The sequence below is a fragment of the Cygnus atratus genome, chromosome 4 (assembly GCF_013377495.2).
Source record: "Cygnus atratus isolate AKBS03 ecotype Queensland, Australia chromosome 4, CAtr_DNAZoo_HiC_assembly, whole genome shotgun sequence".
NCBI lineage: Eukaryota > Metazoa > Chordata > Aves > Anseriformes > Anatidae > Cygnus > Cygnus atratus.
This window is the reverse complement of record NC_066365.1, coordinates 53,458,580-53,481,396: the sequence shown is the minus strand read 5'-3', so window position 1 is coordinate 53,481,396 and position 22,817 is coordinate 53,458,580. Positions and strand designations below refer to the sequence as shown.

General features: G+C 40.3%; 1 protein-coding gene across 3 annotated transcripts in view; it reads right to left on the bottom strand.

The window, feature by feature from the left end:
• Positions 1-9,089: 9,089 nt before the first annotated feature.
• The window catches only part of PDS5A (PDS5 cohesin associated factor A), a 79,018-nt gene continuing 65,290 nt past the window's right edge, over positions 9,090-22,817 (bottom strand). Inside the window, exons 27-33 of one of the 3 annotated variants that reach the window (XM_035551562.2) lie at positions 21,405-21,537; positions 20,643-20,762; positions 19,509-19,571; positions 16,168-16,313; positions 14,970-15,075; positions 12,064-12,416; positions 9,090-10,292 (exon numbers count right to left, since the gene is read on the bottom strand). In XM_035551562.2, coding sequence (XP_035407455.1) covers positions 10,289-10,292; positions 12,064-12,416; positions 14,970-15,075; positions 16,168-16,313; positions 19,509-19,571; positions 20,643-20,762; positions 21,405-21,537 — 925 coding nt within the window. In that variant the 3' untranslated portion in view covers positions 9,090-10,288. Of the gene's footprint in view, positions 10,293-10,809; positions 11,000-12,063; positions 12,417-14,969; positions 15,076-16,167; positions 16,314-19,508; positions 19,572-20,642; positions 20,763-21,404; positions 21,538-22,817 lie in introns of those variants that run through there. The other 2 variants (XM_035551572.2, XM_035551582.2) reach the window with 2 other exon arrangements.

Genomic DNA, 22,817 nt, shown 5'->3' with positions numbered 1-22,817 from the left:
TGGGATAAAGTTGTCAGTTTAAATGCGATGAAAAAGACTCACATCTATGGCTTTTGCCATTAAAAGGACGAAATCTGGGAAATGAAGCGTGTATTAACTATCCAGAGGCGCATTACCAACCGGACGGGGCGTGGGGGAGGGATGCTCGCTCTCTTTGCTTGGCGTGCACATTCCCTTTAGAGCAATCTCCCACAGTCACGGCCTTAACTGGTCTGAACCACTTCAAAAATGCCAGGAGTGAAGTGTCTCTAGGCCATACGTGTCAGAAGGGAGAGCTATTTAGAAGTAGACGTGTATGAACAAAGCAAGCACCAAAAAGTCACCGAGTCAGATGATGCAGATGAGGAAAAAGCCAAAACGTTTGTAGGAACAAGCAAGGACAGCATTGTTCCTCGTATTGTTCAGTTGCCATCGTTCTCACCTGGGACTGGGCCTTACCTGTGGCTAGTTGCAGGAGCTCAGTGGTGCCCAGTGCCGGGACACAAGGCAGTGGACACAAACTGGAGCACAGGCGGTTCTCTGTGAGCACCAGGCAGCACTTCTGTGCTCTGCAGGTGAGGGAGCCCTGGCACAAGTTGCCCACTGAGGCTTTGGGGTTGGGGGGGGGGGGGGGGGGGGGGGGGGGGGGGGGGGCGCGTCTCCTCCTTGGACATCTTCAGAAGCCGCCTGGACTTGGTGCTGGGCACCCTGCTGTGGGTGTCCCTGCTGGAGCAAGGGCTGGGGCAGGGGCCTCCAGAGGGCCCTGCCAGCCTCACCATCCTGTGGTTCTGTCCCAAACCTTGAATTTGCAGCTGTATCACAGTTAGGTGTGCTATAGCAACTGGTAAGTTCACTTTCACGAGACTGTGCTGACTCTCTGCTTTCAACTGCTTTGAGATCACTGAATCTTTTCTGCAGCAAACCGCTGTGGTTTGGGCTGCTGCATAAATCACGGCTGCTACGTCTGTAGAGGCTTCTTTGAAACCACATCCAGTTGACAACAAAACAGTACATAATGGGAGAAAAAAAGCAATATAGTTATAAATAAAACTGTGGTCTTTGCTGTGTGTGCATGCCAACATTGCTCATGGCCAGGGTACCAGCGACCCCCTTCCTGTGAGGGCAAAGTGGGGGGCCTTGTGTGTGGCAGTTCCCTGGGAACTGCTGTTTTACACTGATTCATTAGTCAGTGACAGGTTTTAGGCTGTTTTCTGTTAGCAAATTGCTTCTTCCCCCCGCCCCTTCCAGCTAGGCATGTGTGTGAGGGTGACCGTGCACAACAGTGCTGGGTCCCACAGCCCTGGGTGCTCCCGAGGAGGGGATGGACAGATGGACGGACAGATGGTACCACCAGGAGGTAGGGCAGAGGGATGGCCTGAATGCTGAGTCAAATCAAACGCTGGTATAAGCATAGGCACCTGCTTGAGGCCGAGCCCAAACCATCCTTAGGGACAGCGCTGTGAGGCAGGAGAAGCCATCCTCCCCCCAGCAGCAGCAGGGGGTGGCCTCAGCCTGTGGTGCGGGACAGAGAGGTCAAGAAGACAAGTGGTCTTTTGGAGGGAGCAAGTATTACCAGGGTTTCTAATGGTGAAGAGCAACCACATAATGAGCAGATGAGAACAGAATGGCAGGCCCAACTTGGTAAACTTGGTAGGCCCTTGTGGTATTCTGGGGCCTCTCCAGGCTCCAGCTGTGAAGCAGGTGGGCTCCTCTGGGGCCCAGGTCTGATTTGCCTCTTCTCAGCATGTAAACTCCATGGAGAGAAAACACCACTTTAAATAACCTGAGAAGGAACTTTAGGGACTTGTAACAGACCCGGAAAGGGCCAGGGGCAGCCAGGACCCGTCCCTGAGGCCCCTCCCAGCCCTCTGCTCTCAGCCCCTGCCCTCACAGAAGGGGCAGCAGTGGCTCCACACGTGGCTCAGCCACCCGCACAAAACCCTCGCAGGCCAGGCCTCCCTGCTGCCACCAGCCTGAGCCTTAGTAAAATAAATATATTGTTTTCATACATATATATGAAAACAGAGCTACCTCCATTATTCTACTTAGAAGGGTTTGGGTAACAGCTGCTGTGTCTTTGCATCTAAAGGGTCGGTGCCTGGAGAGTGTAAGAGATTACACAAAAGAAGCCCCTGACTTGTTGCCGCAGTGGCACACTGGATTTGAGCACCAGTGAACTGATGGGCTTTGTGTTCTGAGCAATGGTTGTGCGAGAAAAAAACAACAACACAAAACAGGAGCAGCAGGAAGAGAAAATCAGTGGGAAAGGAGCTGCTTGGAGCTGAAGCTGTTGCCACAACTTTGCGTATTGAATACTAGGAGAACAGCAAGTAATGCTGTATGTAAGAACTGTTGTCATGTTAAAGAGCCCAATACTGAAATCAAAGGATGGTGAGGCCGTCAGGGCCCTCTGGAGGCCCCTGCTCCAGCCCCTGCTCCAGCAGGGACACCCACAGCAGGGTGCCCAGCACCATGTCCAGGCAGCTTCTGGAGATCCCCAAGGAGGAGACCCTACAGCCTCTCTAGGCACAATGCCTCTGTCATTGGCACAATAAAAATGAGTTTTTTAAAATATTTTTTTAACAATTAAATGAAATTTCTTGTATTTCAGTTTGTGCCGATTGCCTCTTGTGTGTTCACCAAGAAGAGCCTGGCACCACTTCTTTACCTTCTATCAGGTGCTTATCAGGTGGATTAGGCCCTGTGGCCAGAACATTTCCCTACAGCATTTGGAAGTTTGGCCATCCAGTGGCTGGCAGGTCCTGAGGTGGCTGCTTGGGGCCAATAGCTGGGGAGACATCAAGGTAACGTGCAGCTGACCAGCGCAGAGGGGTACGCTGTGAGAAATAACTCCCTACTTGAAGAAGGGAGAAAATAACAGAAGAAACCTGTGCTGAAATAGGGAGGACTCTTCAGAGTAGGTTTCCTTGTGGGAAAAGTAGAGTTTTAAATCCTGTTATCCTGAATCGTGCCCTGGTGCAGGGGCGAGGGGAAGGCTGAGCCCGGGGAGCACAGGAGCAGGTGGTGCCACCACAGCCCGCCCTGCCACCCTCCGCCCTCTGGTGACACAGCCAAAATTGAGCATGGTCGTACTTCCCTTGGGCTTTGGGGGACGGACCCTGCCATTTTTTTGGCTTCGGCAACTGAATGCAGTATGGTTCCTGTCAGAGAAACCTGCTGTCCAGCCTCTCTTATGGGCCTTGCAATGTTCTTGAGCCATTTCAAAGATAAATGGGACTTCACGGAGGAGATAGATAGCTTCTGTTTTACTTGCCTAGCCGCCTGAAGGCTGCAGAAACCCCCAAAGCAATGAAGTGATCCCTGATCCCTGTTTCCAAAGACCAGCCAGCACCAATCTACTTGAGCTGGGATAGTTTCGTGCTCCGAATGATGGCAAGGAACAAGTGTGGCTCTGTCACAGCCGGGAGGAACACGTCCAGTTTGGGGACGGCCTCCAGCTGAGGCCTACCCAGTGTTTCCAGTGTAACTCACACAAACACCACCTCACCTCTGGTTTCTGGAAAACCACCACAGAAATCAAAAGCGAATGCTGTCATACCGAGAGCAAATGTCACCATTAGCCTAGGATAACTCGCAATGACCTTAAAAGCAGGGACTCCAAACCTTAACTCAGAGCAGGGATATTAAGTTAAGCACATCTCTCCAACATCCAATTGAGCACGTGCAAAACACTGGTGTGAGAAATTGAACTTTTAGGGAAAAAAAAAAAGTGTGTTTGTATCAAAATGACTAAAAGCTGTACTGCAGTTTAAAAGTACAAGTTAGTAAAGACAGATTTTCAGGGGTACATAGGAAAAATCATCTTTTTAAGTGACAGAAGCCCCACAGAATTTGCTCCTAATAGTGCTACTAGGCACAGAAGAGAAGGGAATGCTTGAAAGACCTGGATTAAATGTTTTCTAAGGAAAGCATTTTTATTATTTGTAAAGTATCAGATAGTTTGGAGCATCACACACTGCAAACCCTTCTGGGTGGATTGAAGCCTTGCCCAGTGCTTTCGGTGCCTGTGGTGCAAGGCGAGATGGAGCTGTCACTGCAGCTTGCAGGTGTAGCACAGCGGGATCAAGTCCAGGCCTGTGTGTCACAGGCCCCCATAATGTCAAATTCAGAGGCTTATATAAATCCATCTTAAACCTACTCCTCTTTTAGAAGGTTCTTCCAAATTTCTGTTGTTTAGATGGTTAGAAACCATCTCTTAATTTCTACTTTACCCATATCACGTTTCTGTGGTCTTTTACTGCTCTGCGTCACCAACTCCAACCAGCCCCGCGAACCCCAGCCTTTAACTTGAACACCGCTTGTGGGTCTGACTGAGATCACACTCGAGGCTAGAAAGGCTTTCAGTAATGAAGCAAAGAGACCTGTCAAAGTACAAGAATCAGTTTTATGCAGCAGCTATGTGCGAGTGTACCAGACAGAAACCTCCCCCAACCAGACAGGGTGGGAAGACACAGAAATCAGCTTCCCTGGAGATGCCAGTGTTACCCCAAAATATCCCGAGCATCCCAGCTTTCTGTGGGGAAGGGTGCCAGGCTGCGAGCCAGCTGCCCAGCCAGACAATACCTCCACAACTATGCTGCACCAAGGAAAGAAATCAGATTATTGCCGATGAAATTTCTAGAGCAGACAGCGATACCTACCTGCTGTGGAGCACTCAGACCCAGCACCAAAACAACTCAGCTCACGTCTGGGACTGCTGTGATCTTAGTCCAGCTTTTGCTTCACAAGCTTTGGTGCATCAGGGTCAGCAAACATCAGTCTCGGCTTCCTGGGCAATGAGAGAAGAATTAAATGCCTGAACTTAAGGAGCAAAACATGTCTTTCTTGTTCTGGAGCCCGCCTGCCTTGCAGCATTATGAACACACAGCTGGGCTCTTGTGGCTGTTGAAATAACAGTCTTGTCGTGGGTGGAGGACGCGCAGGGTATGCAAAGTTGTTCGGTCATGCTTTGTACCGCAGCTGCCTTGCTGCTCAGACTGCCCTGCTGCCAGCATGACTTCTCAGCGAGTTACAGACCAGCCCAGATAACTCTGTGCTCCCACCGAAGAACAGACGGGTCTCCTGATGGCTGTCCCTCCTCCACAAGGACCCAACTGCACTGTCTGGGCTGCCCACAGATGTCTCAGCTCTGCTGCCCGTGGATCGAGCTGCGCAGTGATAAACCCACCGGGTTGAAAGCGGAGTGGCTTCTTGTTGAAGCTAGCGGGGTCACAGCAGGTCCTGACTCTGCCTCCTGTCGGCTGACAGCACCCAGCCTCTGTGCAGTTGAGTGGTTCAGAAGTTTGTCGTGTCCTTTGCCAAGCAGAAACTGAGCGAAGTCATGCTTCTACAGGTGAGCAGGACCTTTCCATCAGGTGAAGCAGGAAGGCTTCTCCCAGAGCAACACTAAAATGACTTTTACACTGCCTGGCACAGGCAGCAGCTCCCTAAATTATGCAGCTTAAGTACAGTTTGCATCAAACACCTGTGAGCGACACCACAGCTCTGAGGAACATGGCCACACTGTCTTTAGGCAAATGTGACTCCAGCTGAGTTCAGGTGTAGCTGCTTCTCCCAATTAATGGGGTGAGTGTGCCTGCTGCTTTGGCTTTGTGACCCGAGTGAAGGAGGTTATTTGAACTGGAACAGCTGGTCTCTTGCTGGGGTCCCCCCAGATCAGTTACTTCTTTACAAGCAGCTACAGTTGCCTAAAACTTCACCATTTCCTTCAGAACCGTATAAAATAAGGGACTCAGAGAAGAGTGGGAGATGTTTCTGCTAAGTATTTAAAGTCAGATTTGTGAAAGTAGGCACTTTGTGGGTTCAAACATTGACTTGGTGCTGAAACATGACTGATGGAACTGTGGGACTGGCCATCTTCAGTCAGAAACAGAAGATGCTCTGTACTCAGATTAAAGCAAGAAATGGGGTAACTCACCCCCTTTGTCTCTCATGTGGTAACAGCTACAGGAATATGAAATTTTGCTCTTGAACAAAGTCCTTGCTCCATCATGAGGAATTTGTATCAGTGGGAAAGTAAGCACAATACTGTAAAACCAGCTCTGAAAAGAAAGGTAGCTGGAAAGCTAGAGAGATGCTAATGCAATTTCTGGAATGGCTTTGGCTGAAATAAAGTCGCACCATGCTTGAAACACGAGAGGCAGATGTCTGGGTGTGTGGCTTAAGGAGAAAGGACAGCATGAGGTTGTAAATTTGAGCGGTTTTGCCAGGCTTTTAGTGCTGTACCCGTGGATCCACTCGCCTGACCCAGTCCATGCAGCAGGGGAGGGGAGGCTGTTATCTCTGCTTCTGTAGTAGGACTTGCAAGTTCTCCTGCGGGAGTCTGATCTTGTTTGCTTCCTTCCAGGAACCAAGACAAATGGATCCAGGGAATGCCAGGCTTTAAAACTCTCTCGAAAATGGAAGCTGTTATTAGTCTTTGAAGTTTAGGAGTATTTTCCTCCAAGAGAACATTCTTTAGGTTTGAATTTCCCTCTTACCCCTTGAGCACCCCAGGCAGCGGGGCAGGACGATTCTCTTTGTCAGAAACCTGAGGAGGAGAAGGCTTCCAGGGACGTACCACGTACTGCTGTATGGAACAGCTTTTTAAGTTGCTGTGTGACACCTTGCTGTTGGCTATGCATACCTGCCGCTGCACCGTGACACAATTCCTCTGGCTGAGACCAGCTGGTCTGTGAACAATTTTGGTTATCAGCCGTGCACGCCTGGCTGGCGAGCAGGCTTTATAGTCCAACTGCTTTCAGCTATTTCCTTGAGCGCTGATTTGCGACTTGACTTCTGCACACAAACAAATGAATCTATTACTGCTGATAACGTAACCATGGAGCACACGTGCAGGTGAACTAGGATCATCACGGTCCATTTCTTTAAGCAGCAAGTGTCCTGTGCATTGCAAACGTTTGGCGATCCCAAATCTTCCTGGATCTTTAGACGAGACAGTTCTGCTACAAGAGCCCCATCAGTCAACATGAAACTCCACAGCCAGTCTGACGTTGAACGTGGCCCAATGATGTGTGCTAAGCAGCTATCGCCCGGAAGTCCATTTTAGATAAGGATTTGTTTTGTTGTTATATAGCAATTCTAAAGCTTAAAGGCTTGACACAGCACATGCCGAGAAGATTCATAATGCATATTATTCTTCCTGTGTAAGAAATACACCAGGTTGCTCTAGAAATATTATACCAACTGTTCAGATTCGGTTCTGTTGAGTGGTACAGGTTTAATTTGCTCCATTTACAGAGGATGGTCCCAGAGCAGCCTTACTCTCATTGTTACAAGAGCCATACAGTCTAGGAATCAGAGGAAACAAAGCAACAGAAATAAATGTATGTCCGCTAAGAAACAAAGCCACACTTTTATGAAGATGGGAACTTAAAGATGATAACTTAGCTCTGGCTATGGAACTGAATGTGAAACCTCAACACCTCAGTCCTACCCTGGATAAAAGCCACATGCACTACATTTTGATCGGGCTTCCTTTTATTCCTTATCACACATTAAAAGTGAAAAACCTCAGAGCATCAGTGCTCTTATTACGACGAGACAATCCCCATTCTTATGTAAAATATTTTAAAGCTCATGTGTGATCAACTACAAAATAAACATCTTCTTTGCAATAATTTGCCTTCAATTCTACAGCTCTACACTAACAGATTTTTATGTTTTAACTTCAGAAAGAGTATGAGCAATGCATACATTTTGTGTGTATAAAATTACACCTGTACTTCCCTGTAACTGTTATAAAGGCTGATGTTCACCCCTGAGATAACTCTGAATTTTACCACGTGTACGCTCAGGAGTTTGGTGAGGAGCAGCAGGGGGCAGGCAGAGAAATTCCGCGCGTAGCCTTGCCTGTGGCAAGGTCCCGTAACAAACCAGTGCACCATTAGGAGACTTTTTCCTACAGCCTGTATGTGTTTTTGCTCAGCCAATTACGCCCAGCCTGATTTGCTGCATGAACGTAATAATTTTCTTCGACTATACCGGCAAGTCACCATACAAAAGTAAGTCTCATGTCCCTTAAAGAAAACAGAAGAAAGAAACTAACTCTAAAAAGACACCTGAAAAACCTTGCTCTGAGAATGGCACTGAACCATCTAACCTCCACAAACACCTTCTGAGTTATTCTGATGATGGTTCATTGACATCATCTGGATTCATCTACTTGACATTTAAACTGACTAAAAACTGACCCCCCCCCTAAAATGCTCTTCACAAAAATCATAGCTTTTTGAAACAATTCTGAATATTTGCAAGATTTGTCAAGTCCAGATTTCAAATCACTGTTAGATGCACATCACCAGGTACCAGAGCTCATTTCTAAAATAAACAAAAAAGTTTAAAAATAGTTTTAAATCAACACAGCACATCGTCTCCATGAAGGAAGTATTTGACCAGAGCACCAAAAACTGTGTAATGATCAGTAAATCTAAATTGTAAAAATATTTCAGCTTTAGATATCAAAACCCTGATGGACCAATGTGTAATTAAATGCTTTTCAAATCTCCCAGTCCCTCCCCAGTATTTAAAATAAAAAAGTATTTAATTAATAATAAGAAAGTATTTTAAAAATAAGGAAGTATTTAAAATCCTTCAAGTCAAAGCATCTGCTTGCTTTAGGCACATTTCCACGCAAAGAGTTTATTTTCTCTGGTACAGAGAAAAAAATAACTAACACCAATGAAATGCTGGATAAGGCAGCCTCAGTCACTGCTTCACAGCACACAGCCACACCCTATCCATTTCAGGACAGCAAGTAATCCTCAGCTTACGTCCAAAATATCCAACTCCTCTACAGTGCACCAAGAGATTTCAAAACTATTTGCAAAGAAGCAACAGGGAACTGATGCACAGGGAAACAACGTGCACTGCTCATGGTTGATCTGCAGACCGAGCCCCTTCTTCCCATGCAACTTTACAAGATAACTACCGTAATTTCACCTCAAAACGTATGTTTTTAACTACATAGCTGTCTGCATTACAACTTCTTTGCTCAACGTCTTATTTCTATGAATACCCAAGACCATGCATGGATACAGAGCAAGTCATTTTTTGAGGGAGAAATTACAAAAAGAAAAAGACTGCCACATGACACCTAGAAGCGTTTATTTTATGCAACAAACTTAAATATGATCGTGTGTACATAAAAGTGTACACTTTATCTATGCTGAACAATGCCAGGAAACATAATATTGATGCAACAATCTTCTAAAATAAACGTTAAAAAATGAGCCTGGACAGGAAGACAAAATGCAAAACAGACTTACTTCCAATCAGCACGATGCTTAAAATTGAGAGCAATCCTAAACATTTCCAACTTTCCTTACAAAGCTGCCAAAGTCCAACTATTTTTAAAAATCGATTTTTTTTTTCTTTACATCAATAATAAAAATCTGGTGACAAACATTATAAAATCAAATGCTGGACTGTCTTTACTCCTTTAAAATTTAGAATATTCCAACAGAACCACAGGAGTAAAAACACTTAAAAGTGATATATGTTTTTATAAAACAAACATCAATATGTACATTTATTGCAAATTATATTAAACTAAAATGGAGGGAAAATTAAAAAATGAAATGTCTACTTGCGAATTAATAATAATTTTAAGTGATTACTTTCCCACTCTGATAAAAATCAGAAAGCAACATTTATAAAATTGCCACCACATGACTTTTCATAGCAGGGAACTGAAATCTGTACATCTTATTTTTGCAGAAAAGTAGGCAGGCAGAAAGAATTATACATAAAACAGTCTCCAAAAGTAAAGCCAAAAAAAAATTTTTTTTGTGAATTTTTTCCTTTAGTCTTGTTTAAAATCCATTCAGTAGACTTCTACTTTTTCTGTGAAACATGGGAATACCTGGCTCTAGGATCATGAATTTTCAATGTCAGTGTAAGGACCTCCTCTGACTTCCTTTAAAAAAAAATGCAGCATGAAAAATTAATGGTGTAAATACACTTTTAAACTCCAGAATGCAGGAACTGGAACCAAGTGTTAAGCAATTTGCTTAATTATTGACTTTTCATAAAAAAAGTCTCTGGGGAAATAAGTACAGATGCTTTTAGCCTCTTTCTCAAGAGTTTCTGCTTTACATTTCCATTGAGAAGGATTAATTTCACGTGAAAGGGAAGCATAGTTTTCCTTCTGTTTTCAGAGCTGAAAGCTGTGTGTTTTGAAGTAATTTCAGTTCCTGTACAGGAAATTTCTGAATCCTAGTTTTTGCAGAAGCTTGGAGCATGCCTTTATTTGGCCTTCATTTCCTCCCTTTTCGAGTGAGTTTTCTTTTTACCTTTTTGGGGGGAGAGAAGGAAAGAAAAGTTAATCATAAGGACAAGGAAATGACAACTGATTCTGAATCAAAATCCTACCTATATTGCTTACATTTTAGCTTATACATTCTTTACACTGTGAGTCTTCCAGCTCTAGCTTTTATCTTCTCAACTACTATGTAATTAATTCAATACAACTGAATTTCCTTATGTATAGCATAACTTTCTGATAAACTTGAAAATACACAAGTTCAATTATGATAATTTCGTAAATTCTCTCAAACAGAAATACATTTATTCATAGCTTTCACTGGAATCAGAGAATAATAAAGATAATCTTGTTTTAATTTACTGTATGTAAATACCCAGGTTCATAGAAAAAGCCTTAATTTAAAAGCCAATATTACTTCGTTTTTGAATTTTTTACACTAACTTGTACGTTTCTACGTAAAAGCAAAAAAAAACTAAACGTAACTATTTTTTATATACATTCTTCTAGAAATGAAAGACAAATTTCTTTAATTCTCTATTGTTTAAGTAACGAGAGGATTGTCCTATGTAAGATGTCTGCTACACCTTAAGGAAGTCTCCCTCTGCTATCTCTGTATCCTCAGTATCTTCCTGGCTGCTCTCACGGGCCTTAAAAAGATCCATTGTATTCTGGGAATATCCTGGACTTGAGTCTATCTCCAACAGTGAATCTCCATCACTTCCAAGCACCTGACTTCTGAAAAACGTTAACACTGTTTTGGTATTTTTTCCAAGAAACATCGATGTATTGCGTATTTCATAAAAGCTATCTTATACAAGGGGTTTATGTAAGGCTATGGGTAGAGCAATTTTTTAATGAAGATTTAAATAAATTTGACATATAAAACAAGCATTGCAAGGCAGTACACAAATACTATTCTCTTGAAAGACTGACCAATTTACTAGTACGTGAATCTTGCTGTGAAAGGAAAAGGGTAATTTGTTTTTGATCAAGGTGCTCTGCAACACCTTCAGTTTCACAAAATCTCTCTAGAAATCAATCAGTCCAATTATTCATACTTCCTTTAGATTAAATTGAGATTTCTTCCAGCATGCTGGTTTGCTGACCTTACCCCTTATCGCTCTACAACTTTGGACACTTTTTCATTAAAATGACAATTGTATCTGATTCAGCTAAACAAACTTCCTCAGTGTTTTTTCTGCATTTGTGGTTTGGTTATATTGGAAATCAAATTAACACATTTCAACATTAGAGGACAGAAAATAAATCATCACCCAAGAGCTGGTTTTTAGATTACAGTTTCAAATTCTGCTGTGGATTTACTTAATATATTAAAATTTTGTTAACATTAAACAAGCATCAGATCCAAAATATCAGAAACTAATTACAGTTAGAATTTCAATTTATTCTGTTCATTAAAAATGGTCAGTTTTCAAGCCTTCGTTCCTGTATATCTGTTATTAATGAATGCACTAAAAGACCCTCAACTCTTGGTTCTTTTACACAGCAATTCTGGTAGGCCGAACCAAGATGCAACATTCAAAAAATAAAATTTGGTGAAAACAGCTTATGTTATCCTGCTCTGAGAGAACAACTTCAGTTTCCTCTAATCCTAGTTACCCTTTCACTTACATTGAAAAAACAGAAGATAAATATTTATGTTGAACCACGAACCATGGCGTTTATAAATTACCATGGTTTAGTTGTGCCCTTTAAAATATGCTAGATCTGTTATAATTGTATAAATGCATAATTCACGGTCTACCTTGAAACGTATTTTTAATTTTATTCATTTTTACCTTTGTAGATCAATTTGTCTCTGTGCTGCTGCTGGCTTTTTTGCTGTGTCTTGCTGTTTTGGTGCTTTGGCGTTACCTGCCTCTAAACTTCCTGGACTTTCTTGACTGACTGCTGCCCTTTTCCTTCCCCTGACAGGTGGTTTATTTGCTTCCTCATTTTTTGCAGTGGTACCCTGAGGTTCAGGTTTGGGTGGACGCCCTCTCCTGGTTTTTGCTGCGAGTGATGGTCCTGTTTCATCTGCATTTTTTTCTTCTGCTTTTTGATGAATATTCTCAGTTCCAGATGCCGTTGCTGTTCTTTTTTTCCCACGTTCAGTGCTGTTTCCTTGTGTAGCCTGATCAGAATTAATTTCCTAGAAAAGAAAAATCATTCATGTGAAGAAAGATTCCCAGAGGCAAACTCAAACTGTTACCTCTGTCTGACAGAAACATGAGTTTCTAAAACGAACTAAGAATTCTTATAGAAACATATCACATAGGCTTAGCTCTAGTAAAAAGTTTTACTGAATAGGGTTATAACATTAAACAAAAAGATTTTCTACACTGTGTGTTATGATAATATTTGTACTTAATATATCTTTTAGTTGCTTGAAAGTGAGACTATAGTAAGACTAATAATCACAGCTCCTCCCATGATGGTTTTTACTGGACAGTCTCCTTTAGTGCCTCTCTGCTAATATGCAGGAAGGAACTGAGGAGTGGGAATAATGACGTTGGTACAGCAAATACTTCAATAAATGCAAATTTTGAGCACAAACTCCAGTGAAGGTGCAGACTACTAAAGCACAAAATACCATTAAAAAAAAAAAAAAACGTGACTTGTGGGGAATAAAGGGATTAAGGCCAAGTCACATATGAAACTGTTAATTCTGTTGAGTTTAAATAGGTATGACCTGCATGCACGTTTTTCCCAATAAATTGAACAAAGTAATGGAGGTGTTTCAGTTTCATGAAGCACTGTCTGTATGTGAAGGACAGAAAGGCTGGTGGCAATGTAGGTCTCTACACAGAAAACTATTCACATGGAAACAAAGATGAAGCAGTTGGATGCTGGACCTTCATTTGAACACTGGCTTATGAAACAGGAAGAGAGGCAGAGAAAAGGGTATTTAAGAAGCACGGCTGGGATGACTTAGCAATTTCAAACACACCAATTAAGTGTGTTTGAAATTGAGCGCCTCACTATTAAAAGTGCTGTGTCTGAATCAAGGACTTTTGTTTGTTAAATATTCTTCCATTATTATAAATGTTTAAGTAAGTCTTGCAGTTTCTGTAATCTTTATTATTGTTCTAATAGATTCAACAGAGACATTTACAATTGCTGTTCACAGTAACAGATAACCACTCCTTGAAAATTTCAACTAAAGCCAGGTTTAAAGAACCTCGAAAGCATTTCAGACCTATTTCATAAATGCCTTGCCTCTTATCTAACTTTTCAGAAGAGCTCTATTTTGGCAAAGAAGTACTAAAAAGGGGAAAAAAGAAAAAAAGGAACCATCATACTGTTGACATTTCTAGAAAAAAAAATCTTCTTCATTAGCTCATAGGTGTGAATATCATGTGGATTTTATTTGAAAAGATTATGAAAAATTAACTTGTTTTATGATGCAAATCCAAAACACCTGTTTATTACTCTGATTTCATCTAATTGAAAGAGACTGAGTAGATGCATAAATTCTTAAAATGTGTAGAGCATGAACCATCTCTACATATCCCTACATTATTTGAGAAAGCTGCTTTGATTTTAGAATCACAGACTCATCTAGCTTGGAAGTGACTTCTGGAAATCATCTGGTCCAACCTTCTGTTGAAAGTAGGTGGTTATCCTACTTATTGCCATCCTACCCTTGTCATGCCAAACCTTGAAGAGCATTCCAGTGTCTAGTTTTCCTCACAACATATACATTTTTTGCTTATATCCAGTTGAAATTTCCCCTGAATCAACTTCTGCCTGTGGCCGTTTGTCCTGTCACCATGCAGCGTTAAGAAAACCTCCATCTTCTCCGTGAATACCTTCTAGGTATTGAAAGGCTGGTAAGAGGCTTCTCCTTTCTAGGCTGAAAAAGCCCAGTTCCTTGAACCTTTCTTCATATAACAAATTCTCCAAGCCTTTAACATCCTGGTGGCCTTTTGAAAGACTCTCTCCAGTTTTTCAGTGTCTGTGTTGAACTGGGGAGGTCAAGGTGTTCCAGGTGTGGTCTAAAGAACATCAGATATGGTGGAAAAATCACATCCCTTGATCTGCTGACCATACCAACACAGCCCAGGACTCAGTTTGCTCTCAGGCTGCCACGATGTGCTGCTGACTCGTGCTCTGCTGGTTTGCCACTGTGATGGTTTCTCAGGTCCTTAGCAGACCCAGCAAGGCAGATCCCAGCCTGTTGCACTGTTGCTTGGCTTTAATCTATCCCAGATGCAGGACTTAACATCTACCTTTGTTAAACCTCATGTAGTTACATGCTTTATAAGTTAAAAAAACATTTTGATTTAGGCATGGTCACCTCTCTTTAATAGAAGGGGCATTAAAATCCTCAAAGTTTAAATAATGTTTAGAGTTACATGTTCGTGCTAGAGGACCACTTGAAATTTTCTGGGCAATATCTTTGGTTATAGGAAAAACAGCATGAAGGTGGGAATCTTTTGGTATTTTATAAAAAAAAAGAAGGAAGTACTTTCTGATTTTTCCTGTGTTATTTTTGAGCAAGAGCTTTATTAATTTCTCTGGATTTTTGAAAGTAGTTTTGAAAATAAAGGGTCTTTCGTCGTGCTCAGAAAATGAAACAATTACATGAAATGAAATCTGACATTAACAATTCCTCAGAGAATATCCACAGTGATGTATATTGAATAAACCTCCAATGCCAAGCTAATTATAGAGATACAGTCTATAAAATCCCCAAACATACCTTGTTTTTCACAGGTTCTGTCTTTGCTGGTGTGACTGAAATAATTCTCACAGGATTTTCATCATTTTCACTGACCCCAGTTTCTGATATATCTGAACTTTGCTCCCTTGTAGCATAATTGAAGACAAAATAAAACCAAAATACACACAAAGAAAGAAAAATGTTTGCAACTTTTTTTTTTTTTTTTAATATCAACACAGTCAGGCTAAATTAAACAAATACAGTTGAATTTGCCTCACTCCATGCTCACACCCAGACTGAAAGGGCTGGAAGGGATTGCCTAGTTACTGAGCCAAGTCCCTTATCACACACACACAGCGCCATATAATTATTTTCACAAACATAAGAACAGTGCTGTAAACAAGACTGTGTTCTTGTTTCAGATAGAAAAAGCTAATACTGGAAAGGATAGGGAGGAAAAATACAGACCAGCAATGCTCAGACTAATTTACACAAACATACAAGAGTTTTAAAAACAAAATAGTTTAAAAAAAATCAAGATCACTGCAGCATATATCACACACACATACAGAACACATTCAGAACTGAGTTATACTTTCCCTTGGCTTTATGAAATGTAGCAGCTAGAGTTAACTTTCTCTGCTTTCTTTAACCCTTTATCTTATATCTTATCCAGTTATCATTTCCTAACAAATTAAACTTGATCTTAAAATTTGAAAGTGTAATCTGTTTCTCCAGATTTCTGACAAATTTAAAAGCACTGGATCCACATTAAAATAACTATTACTGGAAGAAAGACAGGCCATTACAATTATACATTACATCTTTTCACTGAGCTCCTAGTCCTCTTAAGCATGCTCTTTTCTATTATTCTTAATTAAGTTGAATATTTCAACTGCATCAAAAAATACTTATTACCAGTCAGGATTGATCCCAATTTATACATCACAAATATGTGAGCTGCAAAAGTGTCCCTTCTGCTATATTATATGTGATTACAGGCAGGACATGCCTTATACACTTTAGCTAATTTTCATCTATTGAACACAAACAAAAAACAAATATAGCTATTTTATCTATAGGCAACCACTGATGCTTATAAACACTGGACAAAGCAAGATATCCTCATTGTTCAAAGACAGGCATGCAAACCAAATCAACTCCTGTACTAAAGCATGCAAGTACACTGGAGAACATGAAATAAAGAGATGATGAAAGAACTTTCAAAGTCCTGTACCTTGATCTGCTTCCTGCAGAAGAGCTCAGTTCAGAGTTTACGCTGATATTGCTTCCAGTCTCTGATCCTGTAGTTCTAATATACGGTCTCCTTCCAGTTGCAGATAACGGTTTGTTTACTGTACCTAATACACCAGTTGGTTTTGGCTAAAAGAAAATAGTTTAATTTTAAAAGCCAGAACTTCAGATACTTATTTCATTTTTAAAGTATCTCCTTGAATATTTTAGAATACTTTTTCTGGATTAACAGTATCGGTCATGATGCCATCAGTTTAGAGCTACAGATCTCATCTTTACTTAACTAGCAGTCTACCATACGTTTGTTTCTCATCATTTAACAGCAGTTCAATTGCTTTGCTCTCCCTCCTGCTTTGAAGGGGTAGTGGTTAGAAAAGACTCAGCTAAAGGCAGAAGGTTAGATAATACTAGGTGACTGAAACAATGGAGCAACATCCTATATTTGCAAAGCAAAACACCTTTGGGAAAAAGCTTTCCAGAACATAATACAGAATTAACTTAATTGCAACAGCAGAAAATGTATACATTTTTATTATATAGAAAGTAGGTGTACAGAATCAGAGAATATCTGGAACTGGAAGGGACCCACAAGGCCCACTGAGTCCAACTCATGATTTCACACAGGACTACTTAAAAATTAAACCTTATTTCTGAGAGTGTTGTCCAAATGCTTCTTGAACTCTGGCAGGCTCAGTGCTGTGACCGCTGCCCTGGGGAGCCTGTCCCAGTGCCCGACCACCCTCTGGGTGCAGAACCTTTCCCTAACACCCAGCCTGACTCTCCCCTGTCCCAGCTCCATGGCGTTCCCTTGGATCTGTCGCTGTCCCCAGAGAGCAGAGCTCAGCGCCTGCCCCTCCGCTCCCCTCGTGAGGGAGCTGCAGGCCGCCATGAGGCCTCCCCTCAGCCTGCTCTGCTCTGGGCTGAACAAACCAAGGGACCTCAGCTGCTCCTCATACATCTTCCCCTCTGGACCCTTCACCATCTTTGCAACCCTCCTTTGGACACCCTGTAATAGTTTTATGTCCTTCTTATATTGTGACACCCAAAACTGCACACACTATTCAAGGTGAGGCCGCACCAGAGCAGAGCAGGACAATCCCTTCCCTCGACCAGCTAGCAATGCCAGACCTTTTGGCTGCCAAGGCATGCTATTGACTTGTATTGTTTCTTAAAACACCATCTATACTGAGGTTCTCTGATACAGTGACAATAATGATGTTTTTATCTTGCTACAGCTGGTGTCTGTTGACTGATTTGGTCAGGCTGAGAAGGCAGTAGTAAGTTTTTTTTTTTTTTTTTTTTTTTTTTTTTTTTTTTTTTCCTCGAGAGAAGTCAAGGAAGTTTTCATGACTGGCACGTCACATTCTTTGTGCAATTTTACATTTCCTCAGAGAACAAGTTAGTTTATTAACACATTCTCACAAGAAAAATTAATTCCCATATGTGGAAGCTGAGGGAGGAGGTAGGAAAGAGATACCACAAATGCTGGATAACATCTGGCCAGCAAAAAAGCAACATCTCTGTAAAAACAGCCTGTTACTTTAGACATGTTCAGTAGCTGCATCATCCCAGTGCTAATACCATACTTTTACTTTAACATATTATTCTTGTCACATGTTTTATTTACTCAATTTACTCAGTATTTTTATAAAGTAGGAAGTATTTGGTGCAACCCACGTGAGAGAGAAAAAGTTTAAGAGAGAAAAGAAAGTACTTCTTCACAACCACCAGGTTGTGAATTTCCGGCACATACTGCTATAAGAGGTTGTGATAGCATAGTATCAGTAGGTTCAAAACAAGAGCAGATAAATTTGTGATCAAGTCCATAAACAAATATCAAAACCAACAGGCAGAGATGTCTAGCATCCCATTAAAAGCTACGAAAGCTGGGAAATGTATTGCAGAAAGTGGCTAGGCCTGCCTAATCATGATGCTTTGGTCACTCTGCAAAGTGAGTGAAAAGAACAAAACATAACTAAAAAATCCTGCTAATTTAAGATAAGACAGTTTTAGCCTTATTTGCTGAATGCCTTGAAAAACAAAATGCTTTAAGCTATACAACCAACCAGAAATGCTTCTTTTACCATATTTGAATGTTGCCAAAGGTGAAACAATTACAGTAGTAGACATATAACCACAAGCCTGGTACTGGCTGCTGACAGAGAAGATAGTCTTCTGCCTGCCTCCTCTCTTTATAACATAATGCCAACACTTGCTAAATGAGCACACAACCATTTACATGCCCCCCGCCCCTATTTTCCTGCCAGCGTAACAAGCTCAACCAGCTCACTGAATAGCATGCAGGCTGGTGTCAAAGTGTGAACGTGAAGCAAGGAGATGCAGGATTCTGCCAGCTTAGCAAACCTCACCCACATGAACTGCTCTGATAGCAGAAGTTTTTGTACAGAATGAAAAACAGTGTGAGGAGCAGCAATTTTAAATGATATGGCTATTCACAGAGTGATCATCTGCCTCCACCCTTAAAATGAACAATTATCATAAGTAAGTTCTGCTCTTACTGAAAACGTTAGAAACTAATACAGTAATTGTTCACTTAACACAGAATATGAAAATTAGTAAGTGCACATTGAATTTACATTAGAAATATGATTTACACTGTTCTTGGGATTATTTTTTTTTAACAGAAAAAAAGCCAGCATCGTTCCACTAAGCTTAAGAAAAAAAATCTGCTGGTTTTGTGAGCTACATTAAAAAACATTCCAACATACTTTAAATGGAACCTCAGAAAGACAGTTTTCAAATCCCAAGAAAGGATGGCTGATGGAAAAAATGGAATAGACTGTTGCTTATGGTGATTTTTCCCCACTAGCAAGACATGGTATTTTCTCTCCCCTGTGAAGGTACCAGTCAAATCATGTCTGAAATAGTCAGCTGTTCAAAACGATGTAGACATGTATAGTTAAACAGCTATATTACAAGTATTAAGACTATATATTTAATACCTCCAATGCTAGCAATGTCATGGTTAAGTGTCTGAATTATAACTTTATGCCATACTTATCTGAATAAAAAAAACTGTAATTATGTGCAAAACTGTAGTTAATCAAGAACCTCTGTCTCAGTACAAGGTGGTGGGCTACACAAAGGTAACAATCTTGACGTTTTGTCCTCAACAAGTAATATGTGGAGTTACAGGCATTAATTATTCCATCAAATAAAAGAATGTTAAATCATTGTACACAAAGTGTTTATACAATTTTTAAACTATTGCAGTCCACTTCATGATTTATAATAAAACTAAAGAGAACATTTAAAAATCACAAGTAATATTCAAATTAATTGTAACTTGTCAAAATATGCTACCTTTCCTGTCAAAAGAAGAACCCTTGTCTCTTCTGAAATGTAATTCCTGTCATTGCAGAAATCCTGTGTAAAAAAAATAAATAAATAAAAATCAGTTTGTTTGATCTCTCAGTCTTGCTGTTGTTTTTATATATTCATGATTGATTTCTCAAATGCGATAATATGATGTGCTAGAGATCTTTTGTATTATGCAACCTTCTACTGATAAATGAAGCAATATAATAAAGATAGGTCAAACTAGTACTTTGGAGATCTGTAGTGAGCATTATTGAATGACTGTATGCCATACTTGGAAGTTGGGATTAATTTTTTTTTTTCTTAAGTGACATAAATTGTTTGAATTGAAAAAAAACGACCACCCTATTGTCCAAAGAGAGGAAAAGAGTTGCTGTTTTCTCTAAACAAATTGTCATCTTTGTCACTCTGGCTATAATTTAGAGAGACCAAATCCAAATCACTGCAGGTAGCAGACACCTGCTCCCTGTCACCGTGGCACCTGCCATTTCAAAATTAAATAAACTATAGTTCGCTTAAACAGACTCTGGAAAGGCAGTTAACAGTCTGTGATAGTGACAAGTATGAAATGTATTCTTCAGTATGATCAAAACTAGTCTGGACAATTACTTGTGTTCCACTTACACTTTTTAAAAGTATGTCTCTTAAATAACAATAATGCTATTGCTGACAGTACAGCTCTACTCACTATGACTACTGCTGAGCAATAAGAGGACTGACTTGTGCAGCAAGCAAAATAGCCACAGTTATTGACAACTACAAACATACCACGGATAACATTAAAAATTTTCCCTTTTTTTTTTTGTCTGCTTTGCATTCTAATTCAGATATACAGACAGAATATACATATATTCCCATTCATTCAGATGTACTTTTAAAATACTTTAATGAAATGATCTAGCCATACCTATTAACGTGATGATATTCTAATTAGCTCTCACCTTGTTATGTTAATGAGACATAGCTTATGATACAGCCAGTGTTTTAAAAAAATATTGTTGATGATAAAAAGTATACATTTTCCCACTCATGATTTTATGTTATGGAGATAACCTGCTCTCAATTATAAAATCAAACTATTTCCCCCTATTACTGTGGAAATTAAAGTAACAAATTTACCTTTTCAGGTTGCGTAAAAAATTTGGTTGGCAATACAGGGTCCTTTGGTGAATCCGCATTGCATAAAGCACTTTTGCTGTTGATTACACACAATGCTACATCACATACTGTATAAAGTTTCTGAAGGAAAAAAAAACAAAGAAAATAAAAGTATGCTTTAGGAATTACTGTTTCTACAGGTGTACAGAGAATGTAGTTCTTTAAGAAGTTTTAATCTGCGTGTGAAAATTACCACCACTGAGGACACATTTTGTAATTATACACCATTAACCATACTGTTGGCTCTTCATAGTATAATATGAAAGTGTGGGCTTCTCTATTTAATAAAAACTAATAAAACTATACATGCCTAAGATGTACAATAAAAGCTCTTAATCAAATCATCACAAATGGTTTTTCATCTCTGCTGGAAACTAATAGTTTTAACAGTAGCAATATACTACAGCATTTCCCCAACAACAGAAGATACTTATGTCGGGAAATTAGACATTTGGAGTTAAAACAAGCACTTGGGCAGTAACAGGAACATTTAACAAATTTTGTTTATTAACTTCACTGGGCACAGTGTGCTAGCTAAGGTCAACATGGTTCTGAAAGAATGAGGTTGGTGACATACAGACAATGCTCACAATTAACACACTCTCTAAAAGACAATAAAAACGTCTGAGCTAGTGCTTTCAAACTTCCTGCAAATCCTGTTCAGCAACTGCTTGTGAAACCCTTAGCCCATCACCCAACACTTATCTGAATTGCATTTCTTACTTCATTGGCCTTTGGCTCATCAGGAGACTGAGCATCTCGGGTAAGCTTGATGTTTTCTGCCATTTTTTTCATGAAGGCATGGCTATTGTTCTCATTCTTTGTCATTAAAACTTCAAGCATGAACCACAGGCACCTAAAAAGCCATAAAACCACAAGCAATTACATTCCAGCTTTTATACTGTAGCTCCCACTTACAGTAATGTCTTATTATTTATTTTTGCCAGCTGTACTAGATTTTTCTTAAGCAACCACAGTCAGTTTGAAGATATCATAAACACATAACATCCAAAGACATAAATAGAGTCTAGACCTTTAATACTAAGGGTTTCAATCGTACTCTTGAGTATAAGCCTGCCACATTAGTGTGCTTCTCTATTTTATCTGTAAATACTGCCCAACCAATCAACATTTTTCTCTTCCAAATATGAATAGAAACAAGAATTCTAGTGCTACCAACTTGTTCATGAAACTCTGTAATCACTACCTCGGGCTATGTCTATGATACCGTCAGCAATGTGCCGTGACCACGCTCAGAACAGGTTTAAACAAACTATCCTGCTGCTAGACTGTTACCCACTGCATGGGAATACTGGAACTCACGTACTAGAGGATCCAAAGTGAACAGGTCAGATCTTGCTGATGCTCAGTATGGGAGGAGAAAGAACCCTTATAGATAGAATTAACTTTTCCAGCTTTCTTTCTTTAAATCTAGTTTATTTATAGGGAGAAGCTATTATATTTTGACTAAATACTTGTTTTAAGAATTTTTCATCTATGATATAAAACACATGTGGTCCAAGTTATGGTTTGCTATCAAGCTTCAGACCTGCAAGTGGCTAGGGGGTCAACAACAGTCATGATGTGGTAAAATACTACTTAGCTGGGAAAGACATATGGGTGGGGTATGAGAAGCACAAACTTTGCCAGCAGCTAGCTTAATTCCCTGTAAAAGAAAGTACCTTCAAAAAAAGAGGCTTAAAAAAAAAAATAGAAAAGCTAGATGACCAAACATTAGAATTCCCTGTCCACAAAAGGCCCAATCTTCTTTACTGATAGAAATTAAAGAGTGTAATGTACAAGATGAAAGAATACTTCTCTCAAAAACTCAGAGGGTTGTACTTTATCAAAACATTTAAACAGACATTTTAATTGAACATCAGATAACTACTTTCTGACTTGCATTCAAGAGCTACAAAGGATAAGTAAATAAATGTATTAGGTACCTTTACATCCGTCTATTCACTATGCTCAAGAAGTTAAATGGGACAAACACAGGACTGTTACCATGCCACACCAACCAGCTCTTCAAAAACCCTGTTCTGTCCAAAGATTGCTACTGAGGACAAATTTTACTCTGACAATGCCAGTTAACACACATTAATTTAAATAGCTTGATTTCCACAGTAAGTCAAT